The 23,603-nt window shown below is 44.6% G+C and overlaps 2 protein-coding genes across 48 annotated transcripts in view; one reads left to right on the top strand and one right to left on the bottom strand.

Annotated features, from left to right (window-relative positions):
• Window positions 1–23,603, top strand: part of zzz3 (zinc finger, ZZ-type containing 3) — a 73,133-nt gene that overhangs the window by 27,959 nt on the left and 21,571 nt on the right. The window contains exons 3-9 of the mRNA XM_052475826.1: window positions 3,191–3,329; window positions 3,767–3,914; window positions 5,231–5,349; window positions 7,967–8,038; window positions 11,047–11,148; window positions 11,313–11,408; window positions 18,753–18,902. Coding sequence (XP_052331786.1) covers window positions 3,191–3,329; window positions 3,767–3,914; window positions 5,231–5,349; window positions 7,967–8,038; window positions 11,047–11,148; window positions 11,313–11,408; window positions 18,753–18,902 — 826 coding nt within the window. The remainder of the gene's footprint in view (window positions 1–3,190; window positions 3,330–3,766; window positions 3,915–5,230; window positions 5,350–7,966; window positions 8,039–11,046; window positions 11,149–11,312; window positions 11,409–18,752; window positions 18,903–23,603) is intronic.
• Window positions 18,759–23,603, bottom strand: part of LOC127910844 (uncharacterized) — a 5,970-nt gene continuing 1,125 nt past the window's right edge. The window contains exons 2-13 of one of the 47 annotated variants that reach the window (XM_052475828.1): window positions 23,493–23,603; window positions 22,737–22,785; window positions 22,437–22,617; window positions 21,985–22,134; window positions 21,385–21,576; window positions 21,179–21,344; window positions 20,846–21,024; window positions 20,391–20,594; window positions 19,877–20,024; window positions 19,598–19,795; window positions 19,300–19,372; window positions 18,860–18,944 (exon numbers count right to left, since the gene is read on the bottom strand). The exon at window positions 23,493–23,603 is cut by the window's right edge and continues 18 nt beyond it. In XM_052475828.1, the coding sequence (XP_052331788.1) occupies window positions 19,303–19,372; window positions 19,598–19,795; window positions 19,877–20,024; window positions 20,391–20,594; window positions 20,846–21,024; window positions 21,179–21,344; window positions 21,385–21,576; window positions 21,985–22,134; window positions 22,437–22,617; window positions 22,737–22,785; window positions 23,493–23,603 (1,648 nt within the window). In that variant the 3' untranslated portion in view covers window positions 18,860–18,944; window positions 19,300–19,302. Of the gene's footprint in view, window positions 19,003–19,042; window positions 20,151–20,231; window positions 20,595–20,675; window positions 20,755–20,811; window positions 21,104–21,160; window positions 21,729–21,984; window positions 22,135–22,436; window positions 22,618–22,725; window positions 22,786–22,863; window positions 22,998–23,111; window positions 23,197–23,259; window positions 23,304–23,358 lie in introns of those variants that run through there. The other 46 variants (XM_052475849.1, XM_052475832.1, XM_052475831.1 and 43 more) reach the window with 46 other exon arrangements.

The raw sequence follows: 23,603 nt of genomic DNA, 5'->3' as shown, positions 1-23,603 counted from the left end.
TGGACTGGGTTGAACTGAGTTGAGCTGGACTGGGTTGAATTGGACTGGGTTACAGGTCTAGGAACAGTGGGTTAACTGGTCTAGGAACAGTGGGTTAACTGGCCTAGGAACAGTGGGTTAACTGGCCTAGGAACAGTGGGTTAACTGGTCTAGGAACAGTTGGTTAACTGGTCGAGGAACAGTGGGTTAACTGGTCGAGGAACAGTGGGTTAACTGGTCGAGGAACAGTGGGTTAACTGGTCTAGGAACAGTGGGTTAACTGGTCTAGGAACAGTGGGTTAACTGGTCTAGGAACAGTGGGTTAACTGGTCTAGGAACAGTGGGTTAACTGGTCTAGGAACAGTGGGTTAACTGGTCTAGGAACAGTGGGTTAACTGGTCTAGGAACAGTGGGTTAACTGGTCTAGGAACAGTGGGTTAACTGGTCTAGGAACAGTGGGTTAACTGGTCTAGGAACAGTGGGTTAACTGGTCTAGGAACAGTGGGTTAACTGGTCTAGGAACAGTGGGTTAACTGGTCTAGGAACAGTGGGTTAACTGGCCTAGGAACAGTGGGTTAACTGGCCGAGGAACAGTGGGTTAACTGGCCGAGGAACAGTGGGTTAACTGGCCGAGGAACAGTGGGTTAACTGGCCGAGGAACAGTGGGTTAACTGGCCGAGGAACAGTGGGTTAACTGGTCGAGGAACAGTGGGTTAACTGGTCGAGGAACAGTGGGTTAACTGGTCGAGGAACAGTGGGTTAACTGGTCGAGGAACAGTGGGTTAACTGGTCGAGGAACAGTGGGTTAACTGGTCGAGGAACAGTGGGTTAACTGGTCGAGGAACAGTGGGTTAACTGGTCGAGGAACAGTGGGTTAACTGGTCGAGGAACAGTGGGTTAACTGGTCGAGGAACAGTGGGTTAACTGGTCGAGGACAGTGGGAGGAACAGTGGGTTAACTGGTCGAGGAACAGTGGGTTAACTGGTCGAGGAACAGTGGGTTAACTGGTCTAGGAACAGTGGGTTAACTGGTCTAGGAACAGTGGGTTAACTGGTCTAGGAACAGTGGGTTAACTGGTCTAGGAACAGTGGGAACAGTGGGTCTAGGAACAGTGGGTTAACTGGTCTAGGAACAGTGGGTTAACTGGTCTAGGAACAGTGGGTTAACTGGTCTAGGAACAGTGGGTTAACTGGTCTAGGAACAGTGGGTTAACTGGCCTAGGAACAGTGGGTTAACTGGTCTAGTGGGTCAACTGGTCTAGTGGGTTAACTGGTCTAGGAACAGTGGGTTAACTGATCTAGTGGGTTAACTGGTCTAGTGGGTTAACCTGGCCTAGGAACAGTGGGTTAACCTGGCCTAGGAACAGTGGGTTAACTGGTCTAGGAACAGTGGGTTAACCTGGCCTTAGAACAGTGGGTTGACTGGTCTAGGAACAGTCTAGCAACAGTTGGTTAACCTGGCCTAGGAACAGTGGGTTAACTACCTTGTTCAGGGGCAGAACAACAGCTTGGGGATTCGATCTTGCAACCTTTCGGTAACTAGTCCAACGCTCTAACCACTAGGCTACCTGCCTCCCCCCACAACTAACACCGACAACATGTATTGATAGTCTTTCCTGGTTGAGGGTTGAAGAGAGATTTGAACTGCTTTTGTTGAGTTTTTATGATCAATATTACTGTGACGAAAAGGACAATCACTAAGTCCAAAACAAATTCATGGCAACGCACAGTATTACACAGAGCCATTACCTCATGGAACTACCTTCACAGTATTACACAGAGACATGATCACATGGAACTACCTTCACAGTATTACACAGAGCCATTACCTCATGGAACTACCTTCACAGTATTACACAGAGCCATGATCACATGGAACTACCTTCACAGTATTATGCAGAGACATTACCTCATGGAACTACCTTCACAGTATTATACAGAGCCATGATCACATGGAACTACCTTCACAGTATTACACAGAGCCATTACCTCATGGAACTACCTTCACAGTATTACACAGAGCCATGATCACATGGAACTACCTTCACAGTATTACACAGAGCCATGATCACATGGAACTACCTTCACAGTATTACACAGAGCCATGATCACATGGAACTACCTTCACAGTATTACACAGAGCCATGATCACATGGAACTACCTTCACAGTATTATACAGAGCCATTACCTCATGGAACTACCTTCACAGTATTATGCAGAGACATTACCTCATGGAACTACCTTCACAGTATTACACAGAGCCATTACCTCATGGAACTACCTTCACAGTATTATGCAGAGACATTACCTCATGGAACTACCTTCACAGTATTACACAGAGCCATGATCACATGGAACTACCTTCACAGTATTACACAGAGCCATGATCACATGGAACTACCTTTACAGTATTACACAGAGCCATGATCACATGGAACTACCTTCACAGTATTACACAGAGCCATTACCTCATGGAACTACCTTCACAGTATTACACAGAGCCATTACCTCATGGAACTACCTTCACAGTATTACACAGAGCCATGATCACATGGAACTACCTTCACAGTATTACACAGAGCCATTACCTCATGGAACTACCTTCACAGTATTACACAGAGCCATGATCACATGGAACTACCTTCACAGTATTACACAGAGCCATTACCTCATGGAACTACCTACACAGTATTACACAGAGCCATGATCACATGGAACTACCTTCACAGTATTACACAGAGCCATTACCTCATGGAACTACCTTCACAGTATTACACAGAGCCATTACCTCATGGAACTACCTTCACAGTATTACACAAAGCCATGATCACATGGAACTACCTTCACAGTATTACACAGAGCCATGATCACATGGAACTACCTTCACAGTATTACACAGAGCCATGATCACATGGAACTACCTTCACAGTATTACACAGAGCCATGATCACATGGAACTACCTTCACAGTATTACACAGAGCCATGATCACATGGAACTACGGGGACCGTAAGGGAACAAACAGACACGTTATTGTAGTTTGTTTGTATAGTGTTGTAGCATACATTTGAGTGACTGTCCTTGTCTCTCTTACTTGTCATGTCTTGTGTTTTTTGAGGACCCCGGGGAGAGCAGGTACTGCTTCTGCAAAAGGTAATGGGGATCCTAATAAGCAAATTAACCTCTCCTCCCCTCTGTTACCCCCCCATCAGTTACCAGAGGTTACTCCAGACTGTAGGTGTGTTGGAGGCCCAGAGAACTCAGAGTATACTGGACTTGGAGCGTCTGGCCAGACAGCAGAGAGAAGCTCTCCAAGACCCCGTCAGCTTTGTGGAGCAGCTGCAGAAACAGGTACTGTTCTGTGTCATAGTAACTATTATAACCTGTTATAACAGGTATAGGATGTGTTATAACAGGTATAGGATGTGTTATAACAGGTATAGGATGTGTTATAACAGGTATAGGATGTGTTATAACAGGTATAGGATGTGTTATAACAGGTATAGGATGTGTTATAACAGGTATAGGATGTGTTATAACAGGTATAGGATGTGTTATAACAGGTATAGGATGTGTTATAACAGGTATAGGATGTGTTATAACAGGTATAGGATGTGTTATAACAGGTATAGGATGTGTTATAACCCTCTTTGGCCCCGTCAGATTTGTAGAGCAGCAGCAGAAACAGGTTTGTTGCTCCTCTCTCTCGCTATCTCTCTCTGTCTCTGTCTCTCTCTGTCTTGTTCTATGAGGTCACTTCCTGCTGAGTTCTTACCTCTGACCCCCAGGTGGAACTGGGCATGCCGCGGCCCCAGAGAGTGGTTCAGCTGCCAGACATCTCATGGGACCAGTACACGTCAGGACTGGGAGACTTCGAGAGGGAGTTCTGTGACAAGAAACGCAAAACCAGGAGGCTCAAACTCATATTCGATAAGGGTAAGTCGACCAGGAGGCTCAAACTCATATTCGATAAGGGTAAGTCGACCAGGAGGCTCAAACTCATATTCGATAAGGGTAAGTCGACCAGGAGGCTCAAACTCATATTCGATAAGGGTAAGTCGACCAGGAGGCTCAAACTCATATTCGATGAGGGTAAGTCGATCGTTACCGACAAGGCATCGTATGAATTAAGTTGTTTGATTGATGAATTGTTTATTTCATAATTGAAATGGGTCTTATCTTCCAATGTTTTGGAAATGCTTTGTTCTTTCTGTCTCCAATCAGTGTGCTGTATTATTATTACTATAGTTACCAGACTGACCAATCAGTGTGCTGTATTATTATTACTATAGTTACCAGACTGACCAATCAGTGTGCTGTATTATTATTACTATAGTTACCAGACTGACCAATCAGTGTGCTGTATTATTATTACTATAGTTACCAGACTGACCAATCAGTGTGCTGTATTATTATTACTATAGTTACCAGACTGACCAATCAATGTGCTGTATTATTATTACTATAGTCAGGTTAACAGACTGACCAATCAGTGTGCTGTATTATTATTACTATAGTCAGGTTACCAGACTGACCAATCAGTGTGCTGTATTATTATTACTATAGTTACCAGACTGACCAATCAGTGTGCTGTATTATTATTACTATAGTTACCAGACTGACCAATCAGTGTGCTGTATTATTATTACTATAGTTACCAGACTGACCAATCAGTGTGCTGTATTATTATTACTATAGTTACCAGACTGACCAATCAGTGTGCTGTATTATTATTACTATAGTTACCAGACTGACCAATCAGTGTGCTGTATTATTATTACTATAGTTACCAGACTGACCAATCAGTGTGCTCTATTATTATTACTATAGTCAGGTTACCAGACTGACCAATCAGTGTGCTGTATTATTATTACTATAGTCAGGTTACCAGACTGACCAATCAGTGTGCTGTATTATTATTACTATAGTCAGGTTACCAGACTGACCAATCAGTGTGCTGTATTATTATTACTATAGTCAGGTTACCAGACTGACCAATCAGTGTGCTGTATTATTATTACTATAGTTACCAGACTGACCAATCAGTGTGCTGTATTATTATTACTATAGTTACCAGACTGACCAATCAGTGTGCTGTATTATTATTATTACTATAGTTACCAGCCTGACCAATCAGTGTGCTGTATTATTATTATTACTATAGTTACCAGACTGACCAATCAGTGTGCTGTATTATTATTACTATAGTTACCAGACTGACCAATCAGTGTGCTGTATTATTATTTCTATAGTCAGGTTACCAGACCGACCAATCAGCCCCTTGGATCCCAAGGACAAGGAGGGTGAATCGTCGACCCTGTACTCTGCTCTGCCCTCTAGTGATGCTCTGGAGAACAGCAGCAACTCACAGGTAAACATACTGCCAATGGTTATGGTTACGCTCCCCGACACACACACACACACACACACACACACACACACACACACACACACACACACACACGATGCCTTCAGAAGGTATTCACACGCCTTGACTTTCTCCACATTTTGTTGTCTTACAGCCTTAATTTAAAATGGATTAAATTGAGTAGCCTAGTGGTTAGAGTGGAGGGGCGGCAGGTAGCCTAGTGGTTAGAGTGGAGGGGCGGCAGGTAGCCTAGTGGTTAGAGTGGAGGGGCGGCAGGTAGCCTAGTGGTTAGAGTGTAGAGGCGGCAGGTAGACTAGTGGTTAGAGTGTAGAGGCGGCAGGTAGACTAGTGGTTACAGTGGAGGGGCGGCAGGTAGCCTAGTGGTTAGAGTGTAGAGGCGGCAGGTAGACTAGTGGTTACAGTGGAGGGGCGGCAGGTAGCCTAGTGGTTAGAGTGGAGGGGCGGCAGGTAGCCTAGTGGTTAGAGTGGAGGGGCGGCAGGTAGCCTAGTGGTTAGAGTGGAGGGCGGCAGGTAGCCTAGTGGTTAGAGTGGAGGGGCGGCAGGTAGCCTAGTGGTTAGAGTGGAGGGCGGCAGGTAGCCTAGTGGTTAGAGTGGAGGGCGGCAGGTAGCCTAGTGGTTAGAGTGGAGGGGCGGCAGGTAGCCTAGTGGTTACAGTGGAGGGGCGGCAGGTAGCCTAGTGGTTAGAGTGGAGGGGCGGCAGGTAGCCTAGTGGTTAGAGTGGAGGGGCGGCAGGTAGCCTAGTGGTTAGAGTGGAGGGCGGCAGGTAGCCTAGTGGTTAGAGTGGAGGGGCGGCAGGTAGCCTAGTGGTTAGAGTGGAGGGGCGGCAGGTAGCCTAGTGGTTAGAGTGGAGGGCGGCAGGTAGCCTAGTGGTTAGAGTGGAGGGGCGGCAGGTAGCCTAGTGGGTAGAGTGGAGGGGCGGCAGGTAGCCTAGTGGTTAGAGTGGAGGGCGGCAGGTAGCCTAGTGGTTAGAGTGGAGGGCGGCAGGTAGACTAGTGGTTAGAGTGGAGGGGCGGCAGGTAGCCTAGTGGTAAGAGTGGAGGGGCGGCAGGTAGCCTAGTGGTTAGAGTGGAGGGGCGGCAGGTAGCCTAGTGGTTAGAGTGGAGGGGCGGCAGGTAGCCTAGTGGTTAGAGTGGAGGGGCGGCAGGTAGCCTAGTGGTTAGAGTGGAGGGGCGGCAGGTAGCCTAGTGGTTAGAGTGTAGGGGCGGCAGGTAGCCTAGTGGTTAGAGTGGAGGGGCGGCAGGTAGCCTAGTGGTTAGAGTGGAGGGGCGGCAGGTAGACTAGTGGTTACAGTGGAGGTGTAGTTAAATACAGGTTCAATTAATAAATAGAAATGTAGATCTGTTTTGTCACTGGCCAACACATAATAAACCATAATACCCCATGAGAGGAATTATGTTTTTCAACATTTTTACAAACCAAATTAAAAGCTGAAATGTCTTCAGTCAATAAGTATTCAACCCCTTTTGTTATGTCAAGGAGCCTAAATAGTTAAGGAGTAAAAATGTGCTCATAAAGTCACATAATAAGTTGCATGGATTCACTCTGTGTGTTTAACATGATTTTTGAAAGATTACCTCATCTCTGTACCCTACACATACAATTATCTGTAAGGTCCCTCATCTCTGTACCCCACACATACAATTATCTATAAGGTCCCTCATCTCTGTACCCCACACATACAATTATCTATAAGGTCCCTCATCTCTGTACCCCCCACATACAATTATCTATAAGGTCCCTCATCTCTGTACCTGTAAGGTCCCTCATCTCTCATGGTGGTCCTTCTGTGGCACAGTTGGTAGAGCATGGTGCTTGTAACGCCAGGGTAGTGGGTTCGATTCCCGGGACCACCCATACGTAGAATGTATGCACACATGACTGTAAGTCGCTTTGGATAAAAGCGTCTGCTAAATGGCATATATATTAAATGGCATATATTATCTCTGTACCCCCACACATACAATTATCTGTAAGGTCCCTTGGTTAAGCATTGATTTTCAAACACAGAATGAACCACAAAGACCAGGGAGGTTTTCCAATGCCTCACAAAGAAAGGTACCTATTAGTAGATGGTTACAATATTTTAAAAAGCTGACATTGAATATCCATTTAAGCATGGTGAAGCTATTAATTACACGTTATTAATACACCCAGTCACTACAAGGATACAGGTGTCCTTCCTAACTCAGTTGCCGGAGAGGAAGGAAACCGCTCAGGGATTTCACCATGAAATCTAACCCGTCTCTCTCTCTCTAACCCGTCTCTCTCTCTCTCTAACCCGTCTCTCTCTCTAACCCGTCTCTCTCTCTCTCTCTCTCTAACCCGTCTCTCTCTCTCTAACCCGTCTCTCTCTCTCTCTCTAACCCGTCTCTCTCTCTCTCTCTAACCCGTCTCTCTCTCTCTCTCTCTCTCTCTCTCTCTCTCTCTCTCTCTCTCTCTCTCTCTCTCTCTCTCTCTCTCTCTCTCTCTCTCTCTCTCTCTCTCTCTCTCTCTAACCCGTCTCTCTCTCTCTCTAACCCGTCTCTCTCTCTCTCTAACCCGTCTCTCTCTATCTCTCTCTCTCTCTCTCTCTCTCTAACCCGTCTCTCTCTGTGTCCAGATGATCCGAGGGCGGCTGTGTCACCAGAGTAAACCTGACACCTTCAACCAGCTGTGGACCGTGGAAGAACAGGTACTGACAAGGATTTGTCTGTGTGTCTGTGTGTGTGTGTGTGTGTGTGTGTGTTCTTTATAGACAATGTGTGTGTGGTCCTTAGTGATAATGTGTGTATGGTCTTTACAGGTAATGTATGTCTGTCTGTAGTCTTTCTACTGTCTCTCTCTCTCTACCGCACCTGCTGTCTCTAACTCTGAATGATCGGCTATGAAAAGCCAACTGACATTTCCTCCTGAGGTGCTGACCTGTTGCACCCTCTACAACCACTGTGGTTTTTATTACCAGACCCTGCTGGTCATCTATGAACTAGAGGTCGACCGATTATGATTTTTCAACGCAGATGCCGATTATTGGAGGACCAAAAAAAAGCCGATACCGATTAATCTGATGATTTTTATATATATTTGTAATAATGATAATTACAACAATACTGAATGAACACTTATATTTTAACTTAATATAAAACATCAATACAATCTATTTAGTCTCAAATAAATAATGAAACATGTTCAATTTGGTTTAAATAATGCAAAAACAAAGTGTTGGAGAAGAAAGTAAAAGTGCAATATGTGCCATGTGAGAAAGCTAACGTTTCAGTTCCTCGTTCAGAACATGAGTCTTCAATATTTCCAGGACATTTTACGTTGTAGTTATTATAGGAATTATAGGACTATTTCTCTCTATACCATTTGTATTTCATATACCTTTGGTTATTGGGTGTTCTAATAGGCACTTTAGTATTGCCAGTCTAATCGCAGGAGTTGATCTCAAGCATTGCTAAGAGCTGCTGGAAAAACACACGAAGGTGCTGTTTGAATGAATGTTTACGAGCCTGCTGCTGCCTACCATCGCTCAGTCAGACTGCTCTATCAAATCATAGACTTAATTATAACATAATAACACAGAAATACGAGCCTTAGGTCATTAATATGGTCGAATCCGGAAACTATCATCTGGAAAACAAAACGTTAATTCTTTCAGTGAAATACGGAACCGTTCTGTATTTTATCTAAGGGGTGGCATCCCTAAGTCTACCACCTTCAATGTTATGTCATAGTTATGTACAATTCTGGTAAATTAGGCGGTCCAAACTGTTGCATAGACACTGACTCTGCGTGCAATGAACCCAAGAGAAGTGACACAATTTCACCTGGTTAATATTGCCTGCTAACCTGGATTTCTTTTAGCTAAATATGCAGGGTTAAAAATATATACTTCTGTGTATTGATTTTAAGAAAGGCGTTGTTGTTTATGGTTAGGTACACATTGGAGCAACGATACGCACCACATCGATTATATGCAACGCAGGACACGCTAGATAAACTAGTAATATCATCAACCATGTGTAGTTATAACTAGTGATTATGATTGATTGTTTTTTATAAGATAAGTTTAATGCTAGCTGGCAACATACCTTGGCTTGCTGCATTCGTGTAACAGGCAGGCTCCTCGTGGAGTGCAATGTAATCAGGTGGTTAGAGCATTGGACTAGTTAACTGTAAGTTTGCAAGATTGAATCCCCCGAGCTGACAAGGTGAAAATCTGTCGTTCTGCCCCTGAACAAGGCAGTTAACCCACCGTTCCTAGACCGTCATTGAAAATAAGAATTTGGGGGCATAGTTATGTAAAATTCTGGCAAATTAATTAGTCCTTGTTAGGAAGCAACACAGTTCGCAACGAGCCAGGAGGCCCAAACTGCTGCATTTACCCTGACACTGCTTGCACAGTACGCAAGAGAAGTGACACAATTTGACAAGTTAATATTGGCTGCAAACATGCTTTTATTGTAACTAAATATGCAGGTTTGTATGTATTTTAAGAAAGGCATTGATGTTTATGGTACATTGGTGCAACGAATGTGTTGTTTTTTTCGCAAATGCACTTTTGTTAAATCATCACCCGTTTGGCGAAGTCGAAGTAGGCTGTGATTCGATGATGAATTAACAGGCACCGCATTGATTATATGCAACGCAGGACAAGCTAGTTAAACTAGTATTATCATCAACCATGTGTCGTTAACGAGGGATTATGTGAAGATTGATAGTTTTTTATAAGGTAAGTTTAATGCTAGCTAGCAACTAACCTTGTTAATTAACTAGTGATTATGTGAAGATTAATGGGGTTTTTTATAAGGTAAGTTTAATGCTAGCTAGCAACTTACCTTGTTAACTAGTGATTATGTGAAGATTGATCGTTTTTTATAAGGTAAGTTTAATGCTAGCTAGCAACTAACCTTGGCTCATTGCAGCCAATAGGTCCTTTTGACTCTGCACTCCCGTAGCAGGTGGTCAGCCTGCCACGCAGTTTCCCCTCGTGGGTTGCAATGTAATCGGCCATAATCGGCATACAGAAAGGCTGATTACCCATTGTTATGAAAACTTGAAATCGTCCCTATTTAATCGCCCATGTACTCTGTTATAATCTCCACCCGGCGCAGCCAGAAGAGAACTGGCCACCCCTCATAGCCTGGTTCCTCTCTACCTGGTACAGCCAGAAGAGGACTGGCCACCCCTCATAGCCTGGTTCCTCTCTACCTGGTACAGCCAGAAGAGGACTGGCCACCCCTCATAGCCTGGTTCCTCTACCTGGTACAGCCAGAAGAGGACTGGCCACCCCTCATAGCCTGGTTCCTCTCTACCTGGTACAGCCAGAAGAGGACTGGCCACCCCTCAGCCTGGTTCCTCTCTAGGTTTCTTCCTAGGTTTTGGCCTTTCTAGGGAGTTTTTCCTAGCCACCGTGCTTCTACACCTGCATTGCTTGCTGTTTGGGGTTTTTAGGCTGGGTTTCTGTACAGCACTTTGAGATATCAGCTGATGTAAGACGGGCTTTATAAATACATTTGATTGATTTTCCCTCTTTGTGTGTGTGTGTGTGTGTGTGTGTGTGTGTGTGTGTGTGTGTGTGTGTGTGTGTGTGTGTGTGTGTGTGTGTGTGTGTGTGTGTGTGTGTGTGTGTGTGTGTGTGTGTGTGTGTGTGTGTGTGTGTGTGTGTGTGTGTGTGTGTGTGTGTGTGTGTGTGTGTAGAAAAAGCTGGAGCATCTCCTACTGCAGTTTCCTCCTGAGGAGGTGGAGTCTAAACGCTGGCAGAAGATAGCTGACGCCCTGGGCAACAGGACCGCTAAACAGGTGTCACACACACTGAGATACACACTTACATTTTCAAAGGTATATAACTCCCTGATCTGGGTACAGGTTAATATAACACCCTGATCTGGGTACAGGTCGGAGAAACAGGTCTCTGAAGGTGTTTGTCACAGTATAAAGGTGTGTGTGTGTGTGTGTGCGCGTAGGTGGCCAGCCGCGTACAGAAGTACTTCATCAAACTGACTAAAGCAGGAATCCCTGTTCCTGGGAGGACCCCCAACATGTGCATGTACAGCAAGAAGGTATCTACATAACCCCTCCCTCAGTGGTTCTCAAACCTCTCCTCTCCCCAGACATTTTGGTGTTACTCTAAACTGACTTACCTTAGTTCACCTCTGGATGTGTGGGTTTATAACCAGTGGGTTTAGTTTTATAACCAGTGGGGTCTGTAACCAGTGGGTTTAGTTTTATAACCAGTGGGTTTCGTGTTATAACCAGTGGGTTTAGTTTTATAACCAGTGGGGTCTGTAACCAGTGGGTTTAGTTTTATAACCAGTGGGTTTAGTTTTATAACCAGTGGGTTTAGTTTTATAACCAGTGGGTTTAGTTTTATAACCAGTGGGTTTAGTTTTATAACCAGTGGGTTTAGTTTTATAACCAGTGGGTTTAGTTTTATAACCAGTGGGTTTAGTTTTATAACCAGTGGGTTTAGTTTAATAACCAGCGGGTTTAGTTTAATAACCAGTGGGTTTAGTTTTATAACCAGTGGGGTCTGTAACCAGTGGGTTTAGTTTAATAACCAGTGGGTTTAGTTTAATAACCAGTGGGTTTAGTTTAATAACCAGTGGGTTTAGTTTAATAACCAGTGGGTTTAGTTTTATAACCAGTGGGTTTAGTTTAATAACCAGTGGGTTTAGTTTAATAACCAGTGGGTTTAGTTTAATAACCAGTGGGTTTAGTTTAATAACCAGTGGGTTTAGTTTTATAACCAGTGGGTTTAGTTTAATAACCAGCGGGTTTAGTTTAATAACCAGTGGGTTTAGTTTAATAACCAGTGGGTTTAGTTTTATAACCAGTGGGTTTAGTTTAATAACCAGTGGGTTTAGTTTAATAACCAGTGGGTTTAGTTTTATAACCAGTGGGGTCTGTAACCAGTGGGTTTAGTTTTATAACCAGTGGGTTTAGTTTAATAACCAGTGGGTTTAGTTTTATAACCAGTGGGTTTAGTTTAATAACCAGTGGGTTTAGTTTAATAACCAGTGGGTTTAGTTTTATAACCAGTGGGTTTAGTTTAATAACCAGTGGGTTTAGTTTAATAACCAGTGGGTTTAGTTTAATAACCAGTGGGTTTAGTTTAATAACCAGTGGGTTTAGTTTAATAACCAGTGGGTTTAGTTTTATAACCAGTGGGGTCTGTAACCAGTGGGTTTAGTTTTATAACCAGTGGGTTTAGTTTAATAACCAGTGGGTTTAGTTTTATAACCAGTGGGGTCTGTAACCAGTGGGTTTAGTTTTATAACCAGTGGGTTTAGTTTTATAACCAGTGGGTTTAGTTTTATAACCAGTGGGTTTTGTTTTATAACCAGTGGGTTTAGTTTAATAACCAGTGGGTTTAGTTTAATAACCAGTGGGTTTAGTTTTATAACCAGTGGGTTTAGTTTTATAACCAGTAGGGTCTCTAACCAGTGGGTTTAGTTTACTAACCAGTGGGTTTAGTTTACTAACCAGTGGGTTTAGTTTACTAACCAGTGGGTTTAGTTTACTAACCAGTGGGTTTAGTTTTATAACCAGTGGGTTTAGTTTAATAACCAGTGGGTTTAGTTTAATAACCAGCGGGTTTAGTTTAATAACCAGCGGGTTTAGTTTAATAACCAGTGGGTTTAGTTTTATAACCAGTGGGTTTAGTTTTATAACCAGTGGGTTTAGGTTAATAACCAGTGGGTTTAGTTTAATAACCAGTGGGTTTAGTTTTATAACCAGTGGGTTTAGTTTAATAACCAGTGGGTTTAGTTTAATAACCAGTGGGTTTAGTTTAATAACCAGTGGGTTTAGTTTAATAACCAGTGGGTTTAGTTTAATAACCAGTGGGTTTAGTTTTATAACCAGTGGGTTTAGTTTTATAACCAGTGGGTTTAGTTTTATAACCAGTGGGTTTAGTTTTATAACCAGTGGGTTTAGTTTTATAACCAGTGGGGTCTGTAACCAGTGGGTTTAGTTTTATAACCAGTGGGTTTAGTTTAATAACCAGTGGGTTTAGTTTAATAACCAGTGGGTTTAGTTTTATAACCAGTGGGTTTAGTTTTATAACCAGTGGGTTTAGTTTTATAACCAGTGGGTTTAGTTTAATAACCAGTGGGTTTAGTTTTATAACCAGTGGGTTTAGTTTAATAACCAGTGGGTTTAGTTTTATAACCAGTGGGTTTAGTTTTATAACCAGTGGGTTTAGTTTAATAACCAGTGGGTTTCGTGTTATAACCAGTGGGTTTAGTTTTATAACCAGTGGGGTCTGTAACCAGTGGGTTTAGTTTTATAACCAGTGGGTTTAGTTTTATAACCAGTGGGTTTAGTTTTATAACCAGTGGGTTTAGTTTTATAACCAGTGGGTTTAGTTTAATAACCAGTGGGTTTAGTTTTATAACCAGTGGGTTTAGTTTTATAACCAGTGGGTTTAGTTTAATAACCAGTGGGTTTAGTTTAATAACCAGTGGGTTTAGTTTTATAACCAGTGGGTTTAGTTTTATAACCAGTGGGTTTAGTTTAATAACCAGTGGGTTTAGTTTAATAACCAGTGGGTTTAGTTTAATAACCAGTGGGTTTAGTTATATAACCAGTGGGTTTAGTTTTATAACCAGTGGGTTTAGTTTAATAACCAGTGGGTTTAGTTTAATAACCAGTGGGTTTAGTTTAATAACCAGCGGGTTTAGTTTAATAACCAGCGGGTTTAGTTTAATAACCAGTGGGTTTAGTTTTATAACCAGTGGGTTTAGTTTAATAACCAGTGGGTTTAGTTTAATAACCAGCGGGTTTAGTTTAATAACCAGCGGGTTTAGTTTAATAACCAGCGGGTTTAGTTTAATAACCAGCGGGTTTAGTTTTATAACCAGCGGGTTTAGTTTTATAACCAGCGGGTTTAGTTTAATAACCAGTGGGTTTAGTTTAATAACCAGTGGGTTTAGTTTTATAACCATTGGGTTTAGTTTTATAACCAGTGGGTTTAGTTTAATAACCAGTGGGTTTAGTTTAATAACCAGTGGGTTTAGTTTTATAACCAGTGGGTTTAGTTTAATAACCAGTGGGTTTAGTTTAATAACCAGTGGGTTTAGTTTTATAACCAGTGGGTTTAGTTTAATAACCAGTGGGTTTAGTTTAATAACCAGTGGGTTTAGTTTTATAACCAGTGGGTTTAGTTTTATAACCAGTGGGTTTAGTTTTATAACCAGTGGGTTTAGTTTTATAACCAGTGGGTTTAGTTTTATAACCAGTGGGTTTAGTTTTATAACCAGTGGGGTCTGTAACCAGTGGGTTTAGTTTTATAACCAGTGGGTTTAGTTTAATAACCAGTGGGTTTAGTTTAATAACCAGTGGGTTTAGTTTTATAACCAGTGGGTTTAGTTTTATAACCAGTGGGTTTAGTTTTATAACCAGTGGGTTTAGTTTAATAACCAGTGGGTTTAGTTTTATAACCAGTGGGTTTAGTTTAATAACCAGTGGGTTTAGTTTAATAACCAGTGGGTTTAGTTTTATAACCAGTGGGTTTAGTTTTATAACCAGTGGGTTTAGTTTAATAACCAGTGGGTTTCGTGTTATAACCAGTGGGTTTAGTTTTATAACCAGTGGGGTCTGTAACCAGTGGGTTTAGTTTTATAACCAGTGGGTTTAGTTTTATAACCAGTGGGTTTAGTTTTATAACCAGTGGGTTTAGTTTTATAACCAGTGGGTTTAGTTTTATAACCAGTGGGGTCTGTAACCAGTGGGTTTAGTTTTATAACCAGTGGGTTTAGTTTAATAACCAGTGGGTTTAGTTTAATAACCAGTGGGTTTAGTTTTATAACCAGTGGGTTTAGTTTTATAACCAGTGGGTTTAGTTTTATAACCAGTGGGTTTAGTTTAATAACCAGTGGGTTTAGTTTTATAACCAGTGGGTTTAGTTTAATAACCAGTGGGTTTAGTTTAATAACCAGTGGGTTTAGTTTTATAACCAGTGGGTTTAGTTTTATAACCAGTGGGTTTAGTTTAATAACCAGTGGGTTTCGTGTTATAACCAGTGGGTTTAGTTTTATAACCAGTGGGGTCTGTAACCAGTGGGTTTAGTTTTATAACCAGTGGGTTTAGTTTTATAACCAGTGGGTTTAGTTTTATAACCAGTGGGTTTAGTTTTATAACCAGTGGGTTTAGTTTTATAACCAGTGGGTTTAGTTTAATAACCAGTGGGTTTAGTTTAATAACCAGTGGGTTTAGTTTTATAACCAGTGGGTTTAGTTTAATAACCAGTGGGTTTAGTTTTATAACCAGTGGGTTTAGTTTTATAACCAGTGGGTTTAGTTTAATAACCAGTGGGTTTAGTTTAATAACCAGCGGGTTTAGTTTAATAACCAGCGGGTTTAGTTTAATAACCAGCGGGTTTAGTTTAATAACCAGTGGGTTTAGTTTAATAACCAGTGGGTTTAGTTTTATAACCAGTGGGTTTAGTTTTATAACCAGTGGGTTTAGTTTAATAACCAGTGGGTTTAGTTTAATAACCAGTGGGTTTAGTTTAATAACCAGTGGGTTTAGTTTAATAACCAGTGGGTTTAGTTTTATAACCAGTGGGTTTAGTTTAATAACCAGTGGGTTTAGTTTAATAACCAGTGGGTTTAGTTTTATAACCAGTGGGTTTAGTTTTATAACCAGTGGGTTTAGTTTAATAACCAGTGGGTTTAGTTTAATAACCAGTGGGTTTAGTTTTATAACCAGTGGGTTTAGTTTTATAACCAGTGGGTTTAGTTTAATAACCAGTGGGTTTAGTTTAATAACCAGTGGGTTTAGTTTAATAACCAGTGGGTTTAGTTTTATAACCAGTGGGTTTAGTTTAATAACCAGTGGGTTTAGTTTAATAACCAGTGGGTTTAGTTTAATAACCAGTGGGTTTAGTTTTATAACCAGTGGGTTTAGTTTTATAACCAGTGGGTTTAGTTTTATAACCAGTGGGTTTAGTTTAATAACCAGTGGGTTTAGTTTTATAACCAGTGGGTTTAGTTTAATAACCAGTGGGTTTAGTTTAATAACCAGTGGGTTTAGTTTTATAACCAGTGGGTTTAGTTTAATAACCAGTGGGTTTAGTTTAATAACCAGTGGGTTTAGTTTAATAACCAGTGGGTTTAGTTTTATAACCAGTGGGTTTAGTTTTATAACCAGTGGGTTTAGTTTTATAACCAGTGGGTTTAGTTTTATAACCAGTGGGTTTAGTTTAATAACCAGTGGGTTTAGTTTAATAACCAGTGGGTTTAGTTTTAACCAGTGGGTTTAGTTTAATAACCAGTGGGTTTAGTTTTATAACCAGTGGGTTTAGTTTAATAACCAGTGGGTTTCGTGTTATAACCAGTGGGTTTAGTTTTATAACCAGTGGGGTCTGTAACCAGTGGGTTTAGTTGTATAACCAGTGGGTTTAGTTTTATAACCAGTGGGTTTAGTTTTATAACCAGTGGGTTTAGTTTTATAACCAGTGGGTTTAGTTTAATAACCAGTGGGTTTAGTTTAATAACCAGTGGGTTTAGTTTTATAACCAGTGGGTTTAGTTTAATAACCAGTGGGTTTAGTTTTATAACCAGTGGGTTTAGTTTTATAACCAGTGGGTTTAGTTTTATAACCAGTGGGTTTAGTTTTATAACCAGTGGGTTTAGTTTAATAACCAGTGGGTTTAGTTTTATAACCAGCGGGTTTAGTTTAATAACCAGCGGGTTTAGTTTAATAACCAGCGGGTTTAGTTTAATAACCAGCGGGTTTAGTTTAATAACCAGTGGGTTTAGTTTAATAACCAGTGGGTTTAGTTTTATAACCAGTGGGTTTAGTTTAATAACCAGTGGGTTTAGTTTAATAACCAGTGGGTTTAGTTTAACAACCAGCGGGTTTAGTTTAATAACCAGCGGGTTTAGTTTAATAACCAGCGGGTTTAGTTTAATAACCAGCGGGTTTAGTTTAATAACCAGTGGGTTTAGTTTTATAACCAGTGGGTTTAGTTTAATAACCAGTGGGTTTAGTTTAATAACCAGTGGGTTTAGTTTAACAACCAGTGGGTTTAGTTTTATAACCAGTGGGTTTAGTTTAATAACCAGTGGGTTTAGTTTAATAACCAGTGGGTTTAGTTTTATAACCAGTGGGTTTAGTTTTATAACCAGTGGGTTTAGTTTAATAACCAGTGGGTTTAGTTTAATAACCAGTGGGTTTAGTTTAATAACCAGTGGGTTTAGTTTTATAACCAGTGGGTTTAGTTTTATAACCAGTGGGTTTAGTTTTATAACCAGTGGGTTTAGTTTTATAACCAGTGGGTTTAGTTTTATAACCAGTGGGTTTAGTTTTATAACCAGTGGGTTTAGTTTAATAACCAGTGGGTTTAGTTTTATAACCAGTGGGTTTAGTTTTATAACCAGTGGGTTTAGTTTAATAACCAGTGGGTTTAGTTTAATAACCAGTGGGTTTAGTTTTATAACCAGTGGGTTTAGTTTTATAACCAGTGGGTTTAGTTTAATAACCAGCGGGTTTAGTTTAATAACCAGCGGGTTTAGTTTAATAACCAGCGGGTTTAGTTTTATAACCAGTGGGTTTAGTTTTATAACCAGTGGGTTTAGTTTAATAACCAGTGGGTTTAGTTTAATAACCAGTGGGTTTAGTTTAATAACCAGTGGGTTTAGTTTAATAACCAGTGGGTTTAGTTTTATAACCAGTGGGTTTAGTTTTATAACCAGTGGGTTTAGTTTAATAACCAGTGGGTTTAGTTTTATAACCAGTGGGTTTAGTTTAATAACCAGTGGGTTTAGTTTAATAACCAGTGGGTTTAGTTTAATAACCAGTGGGTTTAATAACCAGTGGGTTTAGTTTTATAACCAGTGGGTTTAGTTTTATAACCAGTGGGTTTAGTTTTATAACCAGTGGGTTTAGTTTTATAACCAGTGGGTTTCGTTTAATAACCAGTGGGTTTCGTTTAATAACCAGTGGGTTTAGTTTAATAACCAGTGGGTTTAGTTTTATAACCAGTGGGTTTAGTTTTATAACCAGTGGGTTTAGTTTTATAACCAGTGGGTTTAGTTAAATGACTAAGAGACGGGAGTAATCTGTAACCATAAATAATCTGTAACCATAAGTAATCTGTTGTCTGTAGGTGTCCAATAAGAACCAGAGAGGTTGAACAGGCTAGTTTATTTTTTTTATTTTATTTTACCTTTATTTAACCAGGCAAGTCAGTTAAGAACATATTCTTATTTTCAATGACGGCCTGGGAACAGTGGGTTAACTGCCTGTTCAGGGGCAGAACGACAGATTTGTACCTTGTCGGCTCGGGGGTTTGAACTCGCAACCTTCCGGTTACTAGTCCAACGCTCTAACCACTAGGCTACGCTGCCGCCCCTAGTAATAGGTAATGATGTTGTTGATAATGTTGTTTATGCCTGTAGGTGTCCAATAAGAGGCAGCACCACCTGAACAAGCACCTGTACCGACCGTCTACCTTCCTGACGTCATATGAGCCTCCCGTCTTTATGGAAGAAGAGGATGAGAGAGCGGCCTACTACAGCTCCCTGCAGGACCCCGATGGAGACGACACGGTACCACACACTGACCACCTGACCACACACTGACCACCTGACCTACTACAGCTCCCTGCAGGACCCCGATGGAGACGACACGGTACCACACACTGACCACCTGACCACACGGTACCACACACTGACCACACACTGACCACCTGACCTACTACAGCTCCCTGCAGGACCCCGATGGAGACGACACGGTACCACACACTGACCACACACTGACCACCTGACCTACTACAGCTCCCTGCAGGACCCCGATGGAGACGACACGGTACCACACACTGACCACACGGTACCACACACTGACCACACGGTACCACACACTGACCACCTGACCTACTACAGCTCCCTGCAGGACCCCGATGGAGACGACACGGTACCACACAGTACCACACACTGACCACCTGACCTACTACAGCTCCCTGCAGGACCCCGATGGAGACGACACGGTACCACACAGTACCACACACTGACCACCTGACCTACTACAGCTCCCTGCAGGACCCCGATGGAGACGACACGGTACCACACACTGACCACACAGTACCACACACTGACCACCTGACCTACTACAGCTCCCTGCAGGACCCCGATGGAGACGACACGGTACCACACACTGACCACACGGTACCACACACACTGACCACCTGACCTACTACAGCTCCCTGCAGGACCCCGATGGAGACGACACGGTACCACACACTGACCACACACTGACCACCTGACCTACTACAGCTCCCTGCAGGACCCCGATGGAGACGACACGGTACCACACACTGACCACCTGACGACACGGTACCACACACTGACCACCTGACCTACTACAGCTCCCTGCAGGACCCCGATGGAGACGACACGGTACCACACACTGACCACCTGACCACACGGTACCACACACTGACCACCTGACCTACTACAGCTCCCTGCAGGACCCCGATGGAGACGACATGGTACCACACACTGACCACCTGACCACACGGTACCACACACTGACCACCTGACCTACTACAGCTCCCTGCAGGACCCCGATGGAGACGACACGGTACCACACACTGACCACACACTGACCACCTGACCTACTACAGCTCCCTGCAGGACCCCGATGGAGACGACACGGTACCACACACTGACCACCTGACGACACGGTACCACACACTGACCACCTGACCTACTACAGCTCCCTGCAGGACCCCGATGGAGACGACACGGTACCACACACTGACCACCTGACCACACGGTACCACACACTGACCACCTGACCTACTACAGCTCCCTGCAGGACCCGATGGGAGACATGGTACCACACACTGACCACCTGACCACACGGTACCACACACTGACCACACACTGACCACCTGACCTACTACAGCTCCCTGCAGGACCCCGATGGAGACGACACGGTACCACACACTGACCACCTGACCACACACTGACCACCTGACCTACTACAGCTCCCTGCAGGACCCCGATGGAGACGACACGGTACCACACACTGACCACACGGTACCACACACTGACCACACGGTACCACACACTGACCACCTGACCTACTACAGCTCCCTGCAGGACCCCGATGGAGACGACACGGTACCACACAGTACCACACACTGACCACCTGACCTACTACAGCTCCCTGCAGGACCCCGATGGAGACGACACGGTACCACACACTGACCACACAGTACCACACACTGACCACCTGACCTACTACAGCTCCCTGCAGGACCCGATGGAGACGACACGGTACCCACACACACTGACCACACGGTACCACACACTGACCACCTGACCTACTACAGCTCCCTGCAGGACCCCGATGGAGACGACACGGTACCACACACTGACCACACACTGACCACCTGACCTACTACAGCTCCCTGCAGGACCCGATGGAGACGACACGGTACCACACACTGACCACCTGACGACACGGTACCACACACTGACCACCTGACCTACTACAGCTCCCTGCAGGACCCCGATGGAGACGACACGGTACCACACACTGACCACCTGACCACACGGTACCACACACTGACCACCTGACCTACTACAGCTCCCTGCAGGACCCCGATGGAGACGACATGGTACCACACACTGACCACCTGACCACACGGTACCACACACTGACCACCTGACCTACTACAGCTCCCTGCAGGACCCCGATGGAGACGACACGGTACCACACACTGACCACACACTGACCACCTGACCTACTACAGCTCCCTGCAGGACCCGATGGAGACGACACGGTACCACACACTGACCACCTGACGACACGGTACCACACACTGACCACCTGACCTACTACAGCTCCCTGCAGGACCCCGATGGAGACGACACGGTACCACACACTGACCACCTGACCACACGGTACCACACACTGACCACCTGACCTACTACAGCTCCCTGCAGGACCCCGATGGAGACGACATGGTACCACACACTGACCACCTGACCACACGGTACCACACACTGACCACACACTGACCACCTGACCTACTACAGCTCCCTGCAGGACCCCGATGGAGACGACACGGTACCACACACTGACCACCTGACCACACACTGACCACCTGACCTACTACAGCTCCCTGCAGGACCCCGATGGAGACGACACGGTACCACACACTGACCACACGGTACCACACACTGACCACACGGTACCACACACTGACCACCTGACCTACTACAGCTCCCTGCAGGACCCCGATGGAGACGACACGGTACCACACAGTACCACACACTGACCACCTGACCTACTACAGCTCCCTGCAGGACCCCGATGGAGACGACACGGTACCACACACTGACCACACAGTACCACACACTGACCACCTGACCTACTACAGCTCCCTGCAGGACCCCGATGGAGACGACACGGTACCACACACTGACCACACGGTACCACACACACTGACCACCTGACCTACTACAGCTCCCTGCAGGACCCCGATGGAGACGACACGGTACCACACAGTACCACACACTGACCACCTGACCTACTACAGCTCCCTGCAGGACCCCGATGGAGACGACACGGTACCACACACTGACCACCTGACGACACGGTACCACACACTGACCACCTGACCTACTACAGCTCCCTGCAGGACCCCGATGGAGACGACACGGTACCACACACTGACCACCTGACCACACGGTACCACACACTGACCACCTGACCTACTACAGCTCCCTGCAGGACCCCGATGGAGACGACACGGTACCACACACTGACCACCTGACCACACGGTACCACACACTGACCACCTGACCACACGGTACCACCCGGTACCACACACTGACCACACGGTACCACCCGGTACCACACACTGACCACACACTGACCACACGGTACCACACACTGACCACCTGACCACACGGTACCACACAGTACCACACACTGACCACACACTGACCACACAGTACCACACACTGACCACACGGTACCACACACTGACCACCTGACCACACGGTACCACACGGTACCACACACTGACCACACACTGACCACCTGACCACACGGTACCACACACTGACCACCTGACCACACAGTACCACACACTGACCACCTGACCACCCGGTACCACACACTGACCACCTGACCACACGGTACCACACACTGACCACACGGTACCACACGGTACCACACACTGACCACCTGACCACACGGTACCACACAGTACCACACACTGACCACACACTGACCACACAGTACCACACACTGACCACACGGTACCACACACTGACCACCTGACCACACGGTACCACACGGTACCACACACTGACCACACACTGACCACACACTGACCACCTGACCACACGGTACCACACACTGACCACCTGACCACACGGTACCACACAGTACCACACAGTACCACACACTGACCACCTGACCACCCGGTACCACACACTGACCACCTGACCACACGGTACCACACACTGACCACACGGTACCACACGGTACCACACACTGACCACCTGACCACACGGTACCACACAGTACCACACACTGACCACACAGTACCACACACTGACCACACGGTACCACACACTGACCACACAGTACCACACACTGACCACACGGTACCACACACTGACCACCTGACCACACACACTGACCACACGGTACCACCCGGTACCACACAGTACCACACACTGACCACACGGTACCACACACTGACCACACAGTACCACACACTGACCACACGGTACCACACACTGACCACACGGTACCACACACACTGACCACACGGTACCACCCGGTACCACACAGTACCACACACTGACCACACGGTACCACACACTGACCACACGGTACCACACACTGACCACACAGTACCACACACTGACCACACGGTACCACCCGGTACCACACACTGACCACACGGTACCACACACTGACCACACGGTACCACACACTGACCACACACTGACCACACACTGACCACACGGTACCACACACTGACCACACACTGACCACACACTGACCACACACTGACCACACAGTACCACACGGTACCACACACTGACCACACGGTACCACACACTGACCACACGGTACCACACACTGACCACACAGTACCACACACTGACCACACAGTACCACACACTGACCACACAGTACCACACACTGACCACACACTGACCACACAGTACCACACACTGACCACACAGTACCACACACTGACCACACGGTACCACACACTG

The sequence above is a fragment of the Oncorhynchus keta genome, chromosome 23, assembly GCF_023373465.1.
Source record: "Oncorhynchus keta strain PuntledgeMale-10-30-2019 chromosome 23, Oket_V2, whole genome shotgun sequence".
NCBI classification, from domain to species: Eukaryota; Metazoa; Chordata; class Actinopteri; order Salmoniformes; family Salmonidae; genus Oncorhynchus; species Oncorhynchus keta.
This window is presented reverse-complemented; position numbering and strand designations above follow the sequence as displayed.